The sequence below is a fragment of the Triticum dicoccoides genome, chromosome 1A (assembly GCF_002162155.2).
Source record: "Triticum dicoccoides isolate Atlit2015 ecotype Zavitan chromosome 1A, WEW_v2.0, whole genome shotgun sequence".
NCBI classification, from domain to species: domain Eukaryota; kingdom Viridiplantae; phylum Streptophyta; class Magnoliopsida; order Poales; family Poaceae; genus Triticum; species Triticum dicoccoides.
The window spans coordinates 320,852,387-320,862,364 of NC_041380.1; the positions used below are offsets into that span (position 1 = coordinate 320,852,387).

General features: G+C 44.5%; 1 protein-coding gene across 2 annotated transcripts; it reads left to right on the plus strand.

The window, feature by feature from the left end:
- Positions 1-1,020: 1,020 nt before the first annotated feature.
- LOC119270754 (small GTPase LIP1-like) lies at positions 1,021-9,500 on the plus strand. 2 transcript variants are annotated; one of them, XM_037552815.1, is made up of 7 exons: positions 1,021-1,392; positions 7,288-7,379; positions 7,454-7,595; positions 8,058-8,362; positions 8,563-8,616; positions 8,719-8,843; positions 9,000-9,500. In XM_037552815.1, exons 1-7 carry the CDS (start codon positions 1,293-1,295, stop codon positions 9,193-9,195), a joined length of 1,014 nt encoding a protein of 337 aa, XP_037408712.1. In that variant the 5' UTR covers positions 1,021-1,292; the 3' UTR covers positions 9,196-9,500. The 2 variants fall into 2 exon arrangements, with proteins under 2 accessions (XP_037408712.1, XP_037408706.1); XM_037552809.1 differs by lacking the exon at positions 1,021-1,392 and adding an exon at positions 4,505-4,727.
- Positions 9,501-9,978: the final 478 nt, after the last annotated feature.

Here is a 9,978-nt window from a genome sequence, read left to right on the forward strand (position 1 = left end):
ATGCCATTACACAAATGCGATTGTTGTACATATAGAAATTATTTTTTTTCTAAAACCAAACATGAGGCTTTACCTCAAGCTTGGGGAAAGTTTTGTGAGCTTGAAAGAAAGAATCAAAATAATTAAGGATCACATTGCTTGGTATATTTAACAGACCCGAGACTCACAAGTAGAACAACTCAGGATCGTTGAGGAGGCGAGTCTCCCAACATATCTCAAAGGAGGAATAATATGTTTGTATTTGCCTGAACAACAACAACAACAACAACATTGGTATTCATCGGTAGCCTTTTGAAAATTGACTGCTATAATTGCCAAATGTTTAGGCGAAACCATTCTTGTTTGATCCAACCGATCATGGACTACTCACAGTACTTTGAAGTTGGGCAATGATTTGCTGGTTGTTCACGTAATTTTTCTTTGTACTAGATTATGTGGCAAGCAATCACGCTTTGCCCACTGTTTAGTGCAGAGTGGACATTGCTCACTGCTCGCATTTTCATGAATTTATTTTAGTTTTTTCAATTATATTTTTTCGTGCTATGGTGGATGCATGATGATTTCATCAACTTTAAAATATCTATAAGTTCAGTTTGTTGAATATGCTTATATCGATGGGTTATATATGGGTGAGTGTGCCTGCAGGTATGTGAGTGTCTGCACGTGCAATTTTCTCAAGAAAAAAATGCAACGTTGGTCATAGACTGTACTACCTTCGTTCTGATTTATTAGTTTTGTATTTAGGGTCATATTTTAGTCATGATTTTAACTAATAAAAATTACCTATACACAAAAAACAATATTTACCAAAAGCTAAGTTCAAATACGAGTCAAATGATATAATTTTTGGTGATATGTATTAATATTTTGTTAGTTAAATTAATGGTAAAAAATTGATACAAAATACGAACGGGGATTATAAGGTTTGAAAGTTTGACATGCATAGTTTGCCAAACATTGTCCAAACCGTCCTCGTTTGATCCAACGGCCCTGGAGATAGCCGGTGCGGTTGCCCCATCGGCCATCGCGACAGAGCACCGGCAGCAGAGCGAGCGAAAGGAAGCCACGACAGCAAGGGAGGAGGAGAGGCAGCCGTCGCCGACACTGATCCCACGAGCGGATTAGAGAACTCGCCTCCATCGAAGATCTGAATCCCCTCCTCCTGCTTTCGGAACTCGGATCATTCCTTCCTTCATTCCCGATCGATGCGGCTACAGCCTCCTCCGGATCCGCGGATCTAGCCTTCTCTGCTGCAGCAGCAGCTGCCGCTGCTCGATTGATTGGTGGGGGAGATGAGGTTCTGGAGGGACGGCGGCGCGAGCGGGAGCGGGCGGGACCTCAACGGCGGGATGCCCTACGGCCAGGTGCGCGTCCTCGTCGTCGGCGATTCAGGTCAGTCTTCCGATTTAAGAACTCGTATCTTACCTAGGATGGGACACGTTCGGACGCTCTAGGAGGCCTTATGGTACGGTTTGAGATCCACGGCGTTCATTACAAGTCGTTACACGTTAGCACGAGAATGTTATCATTAATTCTAGTACTAGTAGGGCACATCTAGAGTTATTGCACATCTAAGTGATTCAATCAAACATAAAAAGGAAATGAAAAGAAAAAAATAAAATACCCGCACGAATCTCTGCGTAAAATCAAGGATATATGACTTAGACGTGCTTTAGCAAAACATTAACTTTGGTACGCCGGGCGAAACTGGTTTCAAAATCTGTCTACATTATATTCACCAACCAACTGAACATGATTTATTTTTAGGGGCTATTTAGCAGTTGTCTTAATAGTTGTTCATAAACCGGGTGTTCCGATTCTAAATGTGGTGTGGGTTTCTTCTGCCTTGAGTTGTATATATATTGAATAGATGGACAAACGGCAGCTCCTTATTAGTTTTAGGATTTACTAGCACAACACCCGTGCTTTGCTATGGAGCAGACACCAGCTGACATGAACAAGGTGAGAATGCAACTAAATGAATCAAACAGATTATTAAGTGATATCTATAAGGTCAGTTAAACATTTGAAAGTGGCAAGCACAACTATAGCACACAGAGTGAGCAAGACGCGGTTCTTGACGGTGGAGACCTGAAGACAGCATTGTGGTGGCTGCCACAACTGTCCATAATGCTGGCCTCCATCTCGATAGTGCCTTTGCAGGATAGCAGGATTTGAAACAAGGGTCTGTCTCCAACTCCTTAACCACGGCCTCCACGATGTCTAACGTGATGGAGCCAGATTGGAGCAAGTCCACGTCAAGACGGCGTGGCAACTGTCCATGGTGTTGCGCTGCATCTCAATGGTGCTGGTGTGGATGAGTGCAGAGCCCCAGCCGGAGTTGAAACAAGGATTCGTCTCTAGCTCCTGCACCAATCACGGCATCCAGCCTAGATGAGGCAGACCAGAGCAAGTCCGCTGACTGCCATGTCCAAAAATCGACCTTCCCCCAAAATCAAGAAGCGTTCTTGGCTGTTACACCCTACACATCTAGAGTTATTTCTTAGTTGTGTTTAGAGCCTAATGCAGAAATGTAAGTTCTCTAGACATGCAACTAGGTGTTACACCCTACACGATGCATTACAACAAGCTAGGAAGCTACACAAGGAGTCAAACAAGCAAGTAATAACTAGTAAAGCTAGGGTTAAGAAACAACCGAAAGTGATGGAGACGATGAGTAATCCAAAGTTCACACACTTGGGGGTGTGCTAATCTCCGCTGGAGAGGCGGGGAACAACGAATGCTCCCTCGACAACGAATGCCTCACCTTATGTCTCCAAGAACCTTTGTCAACAAATGCCCAAGTTCCCTCTCACTAGGGGTAGCTCTTGGGGCGAGCTCCAAACCCTCACAAACGAGTCCGAGGCACAACGAATCGAAAGCTCCCGGGAAATACCAACCGTCTAGGGTTCCCCACAAACCTAAGAGTAACAAGATTAGCTAGGATCATGTGGGGAATCAACAAGCTCGAGTTTTGATTGGATGGATTTGTAGGGGTGATCCTCTTGCTCTCTCTAAAATATGGAGTAGATTGAGTGGCTAGAGAGAGAGAGAGGAATTGAAGGTTTAAGCTTTTGGATCATTGGAGGAAAGAATAATGGAGTTGTCACCCTCCTTTGGAGCAGAAGGGTGCCTTATATAGGTCCACCAAAAATCAGTTCGTTATGCTTGCTGTCCAGAAAAGTCGGACAGTCCGACCAAAGTAGGACAGTAACTTATCGAAATGTTTGACCCAATGTCCGACCCAGCCTTCGACTTTATCCAGAGCCCTAGACAAAGTCGGACCCCATGTCAGATAGTCCGACAATGGTCGGATACTCCGATTTGGTTCAGACAGAACAAACAACAACAAAACAGGGGATGATTAGGCGCTCTTTCTCTCATAGGATGTGGGTGTATTTGGCTTTGATTTGTTTAGTGATTCCCACACAAGATTCATCGCGAATCCCCTGTTAATAGTACAACGTACCTATGACTCAAAAACGAGAAATCGTTGGTATATAATTTTGGCGTACCGTCTTCTTTTGTCCTTTTAGCTTGGGGGGTCGCCAACCAACCATATGTTTTATTTCCATTGATGTGTAAACTGGACACATGTGCGGAACATAGTTAGTCATCTAATCTCTATTGCCATTAACACCAAAACCCTCATTAGGGGCGGATGCCCTTTCACTTGGCCAAAAACCGCCGCCGGAATGCCATGAGGCTTCTTCAGGAGGCAGGGAAGATTCTGGGAAACACCAGGGCGCACCTTGTACAACTCAGTGGTGGCGGCGACTTACTGGCGTTGGTCTCGTCGCTGTGGCGGTGGCTCGATGGAGGGTTAGGGATTGTTCGACGGTCTTCCTTGATGGCTTCTAGCGTGCTTTTCCACTGGATGAGACACCCTCCTCCGAGTCTATTGGTGATGTAGTCGTGGGCGCCGTCCTCCACGCCTCCTCATTGGCATGTTTCCGTATTCTGTTGACCGTCCTTGCCGAAGCACCTGACATGGAGTCCTCCGCGTCAACGACACCATTCCCCACTGCAGGAGGGAGTATCTGAGGTGAGTGGCCGCAGCGTGGCTGCCTCCCCACACGGCGACATGCTCACGGATGCCACCCCTCCACGCTTGGAATCAAGGGACAAATTTTGAAAAAGGAATGAAGAAAACCCTGAATGTGTGCACCGTTTTGAAATTGAATCATGGCACCATCTACTTTTTTGTAGTATTGTAGCTAGAAATAGCTAGTGTTACAGGATATACGTTTTCAGGGTTTCTGAGTATTTATCCGTGGCTACCCTGGACTATCATCGGGATAGTACGACAAGAACATGCAAACACCAGGGCGAGTGAGCAATCTAAACATCATAATCAAGGTAAACCTCCTCAAAGCCCACCCTTGTGGAAGTTTTATTAGAGAAAGCAATTGGAAATTTAAAAATTTCTTGAAGCGTCAGTGAACGGAAGCATGAAGCTACATCTTCAGAAAGGGATGCTGCGAGGTTGGTGATTAATTACCAGGTCCTCATGCTTGATATGGAGGTTGACCTCCAGGCGCTCGGAGAGCTTGTGGGTGCACTCCAGCGGGTCTCGATGGCCACATCGTACACCTTGGAGGCCAAGTGCCCATCAGGTACAACATGGCACCTGGCCCATCCAAGTCGTCTACCCGGTCCTACCCAGCTCCGTGTTCCCTCATGCCTACAACGGACCTGCTCCCGCTCTACAAAGACTCGGGCACCAGGTAATTTTCAACTCTGTATGAAGAGAATGGGAGAAGGACGGCGTAGTTGTTTGGGACAGACTCAGAATGGGGATACCTGCAAAAGAAAAAGGACTAAGCTGGGTCCAGCTAAGAGACAACTGGACTCTACCCACAAACAAACTTTTCTACTAGGATTCATACACACCCTGGTACTTCTAGACTAAGCTTAGGAGACAATTGGACTCTTAAAATGCCACAACATTACCCCCCTTCTCTTGGAAGCAGCTTTTCCTCAAGCTGCATATTGGATAGAGCTGACTATTCCTGCATGTTAGCTGGTCCCATGTTCTTTCTTTTATAAGCACGCCTCCAGTAGCTGTTCATGAAGTTAAATCCTGATAGAGTTCCTTGAACTTACCCAGCGGCTCCCAGGTGCTCTCTGTTGTTGGCAAACCATGCCATTGCACTAGAACTTCACACTTGTCTTGGCGTCGGCGTGCTTGCTCCACCTTTGCTGGTACTGGAATGACACACCAATGTTCGATCAATGGAAGGTTTGGGTCAGATGCGGGTGGATCTCCATGAAATTTCTTCAACAGTGCAGCATGCATGGATACGTGCACCAGTAGGTAGACGTAGTCGATAAGCTACTGCACCAATCCTCTCCAAGACTTGATAAAGCCCACAATATTTTGGTGCTAACTTAGCATGTGCTTTGACCGCTAGTGATGCTGCCTGGCGGTTGTGCAGTCTGAGCCAAACCCAGTCTCCTACTGCAAATTCAAGGCCACGGTGCTAAGTGTCATGTTCCTTTATAGCTTGGAGAAGCCTGTCACGAATTTCCTTTAGGAACTCATCCCGCTCAACGTGGGAGCGCTCAACCGCCTCCACACATGCTGAGCCAGGCTCATATGACACCAACGATAGAGGCGTCCTGCCATAAACCACATGAAAAGGGCTGGTTTTGATAGAACGCTGGAAGCTAGTGTTATAGCAATATTCTGCCCATGGAAATCAATTGTTCACACCGATTCAACCAGACCATCTGGTCATCGTTGCCATTGAATGTGCGAAATTCCAGTTTGTGGTATCGATGCACACCCGTGGTATCTGCAATTTTGTGGACCCTGCAGAACAGCAAATATGAGGGCCTGGATGGCACTGATTGAGGAAACCAAAATCCTGTCTGTGTGTTGGGAGGGATCGTCTGCAGGCCCGGTGTCCTCTGAGATGATTCTTGGGACCAGGGCAGTTGCTGTTGTGTTAGAATTGAGGGTGTGGATGTCGTGGTTGGCACCAGGTTGGCAGTTGCTGTCGTGGTTGGCACTCAAAGAGGGCCATCACATCCGGTTTGATGACATTCCAGAAGGTCTGGAAAAGTTTCACCGGAAGGCTATCGGGGCCGGGGGCGGATGTAGGGTTCATGCCTTTGATGGCCTCCTAGACCTCTGCCTCATAGAACGGGGCCGTGAGGGCAGCATTCTCGGCCGCCGAGACACGCAAGTGCTCGGGCCAGAAGTCGGGAGCTAGCGCCAAACCGCTTGCCCTCCTTACAGGGCGATACATCCTTATATAAACCCTTTAGATATGTTACTGTTCTCTAAACAGTAATTCCACACACGCTGGATACTCGACTAAGTTGGGTCCATCTAAGAGACAACTGGACTCTACCCACAAACAGACTCTTCTAGTAGGACACATACACACCATGGATACTTCTGATTAAGCTTAGGAGACAACTGGACTCTTAAGATGCCACGGCACTACACTGGTACAACGGTAAGAACCAATCCAGACCATCGAACGAACGTAGATCGCGGAGAGATGATGACCGTTAGATCTAGAGAAGCGGTAATTGAATAATCGGCACCCCAGTCTGAATATATGATACCGTAGTCTGAATAGTTGACACGGTGGTCGATGGAGAACAGACACGCGTGGACGAGGTGTTGGATCTTTACGATTCGGCGGCCCAATCCAGCTGGAGCAGCAGGCGGATGGGCTTCGATGGGGGCCGGATGCGTCCGGTCGGGCGTTTACACAAGGTGACATGCACATGGCGATGGGGCCGATCCAGCAGCCAGGGAAGCAGACGGACGGTCGTGAGAGGCTGGATTCGATTCGATATTGGAGGGGGAGCTCCTGTCTAGGCAGAGGAGGCAGCCCAGCAGTGGCCTGATCTGGCCAGGGCATTGCTGACTGTTGGAGGATGAGATCGATCCAGAGGAAAATTAATCAAAATGAGACCGAAAATATATTGATCGTCCAAGACCGATCTGAAGAAACCGATAGAGAGAGGAGGACGAGTCGCGGTGTCTGGAGAAAACTCTAAACCTTGGCTCTTGATACCATGCTAGAGGAGCAACTTGATTGTATTACCATAGCCCATGGGGAGAATATATGGTACAGGAGACTTGGGGTACAAGGAAGGAAATCTAGACCAATATGACTACATACAGAAACCTAGATCAATACTAATACTCCTTAACGCATACCATTGTGATCAACTTGTAGAGATGCTCAAGTACTGTTTGTAGAAGTTTAACTTGTTACTGTTTAGTTTTAATGGACATGATGAATTTTCCTTTTCTTTTTCCAGGTGTGGGGAAATCTTCATTGGCACGTCTCATTCTTCAAGGTTCTGCGGTTGCTCGACCGACCCAAACAATTGGATGTACAGTTGATGTAAAAGTATGTAATGCAGTGTGCTCACTCCGTCATTTCAGCAGTATATTCTGATAGAATTGTTTACTCAATCGTTTCAGCATATTACTTACGGAAGCCCAGGGAGTTCATCTAATAGCATCGTCGGTGATGCTGAAAGGAACTTCTTTGTCGAGCTTTGGGATGTTTCAGGGCATGATCGCTACAGAGATTGCCGTTCACTTTTTTATTCACAAATTAATGGTACACAATTCTCTTTATACCAATCTAATATTCTGGCCTTTGCTTCCCTACTAATCTGGTTCAGTCATCTTATATGGCATAATATACATTTCTAATATTATTTGCTTCTCAACCAGTATTAACAACAAATTTTCTCATATAAAATACAGTGACAAATTTGCATATTTGCTACTAGCTGTTTAACTCACAACTGCTGAGCTTTCTGAGATTCTGCGACTTCAGTAATTGATTCTCTGGTGTTCCTATTTAACTATCTTATCACCACAAAGTGTAGATATCAACTTCTTTTAGTATGACTTTTCCTGATTCTCAATTTGATAGAATCAATGCATTCTTTCTATTGTGCCCGAGTGATTTCAGATATGCGTTTCAAGTTTTCCATAGCAACTAGGTATTACAAATCCGTGCAAGTACACCAGATAATACAGATCCTGTATTCACTTCTCCATAATTATTCATCAGGTGTCATATTTGTTTATGACCTATCTCAGAGGAAGACAAAGACAAATTTGAGCAAGTGGGCAGTTGAGGTTGCTGAGTCTGGGACCTTTTCAGCTCCTCTTGGGTCTGGTGGTCCAGGAGGTCTTCCAGTTCCTTACCTAGTGATTGCTAACAAAGTAGACATTGCTCCAAGAGATGGTAGAAGAGTTAGCAGTGGAAATCTTATTGATGTTGCTCGTCAATGGGTTGACAAGCAAGGCCTACTTCCATCGAGTGAAGAACTTCCACTTGTGGATAGCTTCCCTGGCAATTCTGGTCTGCTCACGGTAATTCTAATGTGCTCTTATTCACATCTTTCATGTGATGTCTTCACGTTTCCATGATAAAAGGACTTTACTGTAATGTGGTGGACTTTAGCAGTATGACTCTGAATTAAAATGTTCTGCTCTGCTCTCATTATTTATGTACTGGTTGGGGTTGACGTTGTTAGTGCCTTAGCAAATGATATGTTGACCTTTGGATGCAGGCTGCAAAAGAGGCAAGATATGATAAAGAAGCTGTGGTTAAGTTCTTCCGCATGGTTCGTGGCTTTGTGTAACAGAATAATTTTCGATTTGAGTAGCAGATAAGAATTCTTGGTACATAAGATTATTTACTAATGTTGTTGAGATTTATCTTTCAGTTGATAAGGAGGAGGTATTTCTCGAATGAACTTCCTGCCCCTAGCCCATGGTCTCTCACTCCCAGAGGGGATACCATTCTTCCTGTAGAAACCACGAATGACGAGGAGTTGTTCAAAAGGAAAAGGTGAGCTCTTTGTCTTACTTTTTTATGTGTTACTAAGAGCAGGCTAGTGCACTCGGTGAATTGATATTATCTTTGTACTTGTCCATCTGAAATGCATTTGACTGGCTATTGGTCAGGCCATCTTGTAGACACATTTTATTTCCCTCCTTGTTGCAGCTATGGCGGGCAGAGGTACAAATACAACGGTGTCGCCCCACTATCTGCACAGCAGAATGTAACTCTACCACTCACTCCCTCTCCGCAGCAGCCAATGTCCTCTTCCGCGGAGAACTACAGATACCACAGATTCTCGTCATCGGCAATTCCTGACAAAAACAGTAGTAGGACAAGCCGACTAGACATCAATTTATGATACATGGGCTCATAATCACCACGAAATACAACTTGCGACCTGGAAAAAGCACGTACTGCCGGGAAAATTTTGAATCCGACTTTCTGTATTCTTGAGAAGTTCTACTGTCTTACCGGCAACACGTGCATGTCGTCGGATATGCCTCTTTTTTGTTTATTTTTGTCTATCATTGTGGGATCAGCAGTTAGCATTTCTTTTGTATCTTGTCCAATATTTGTTGAACTGTGATTGTATTGGGATTGGAGACAATGAACATGTATAAAATCAGTAGAAACATTTTAGATGACTAGTGTTGAACTGTTCTATTCATGATCTAAAGTCACCTGGAACAGGAAATGGGACTTAGATTTGACTGCAACTATTATTAACATTGTTCTGGATCACATTTAGACTGAATGCCAAGCTCATAATTTTGTTTATTTGAAACTTACTAGCAAAAGGGCTTGTGTGTTGCAGCTGGAAAAAAAAAATCATAACCTCCAATGGCCATGATCATATTTTGCTGCATCACCGAGATACACTACCACCCTTAATTTCGTGAAATCATGAATATTTTTTTTAAACTCATGAACATTTTTCAAAGTCATGAACACTTCTACAAATTTTCGAACATTTTCTAGAATTAAGAACATTTATACTATTTGCCAACATCTTTTTAAATTGTGAACATTTTTTAACAACTTCCTTGAATCCGTGAACATTGTTTTGGAAATTGGCGGAACAATTTTTCAAATTCATAAAATTTTATTGATTTTACAAACATTTTTTGAAATGCATGATCAT

Bases quoted from the DNA above. Each gene is read 5' to 3' on its own strand.
- LOC119270754 (XM_037552809.1), top strand. From the start codon at position 4,511: ATGCTTGATATGGAGGTTGACCTCCAGGCGCTCGGAGAGCTTGTGGGT. The intron at 7,380-7,453 runs GTATGTAATGCA...CAATCGTTTCAG, and splicing joins GATGTACAGTTGATGTAAAA to CATATTACTTACGGAAGCCC. The intron at 8,363-8,562 runs GTAATTCTAATG...CTTTGGATGCAG, and splicing joins GCAATTCTGGTCTGCTCACG to GCTGCAAAAGAGGCAAGATA.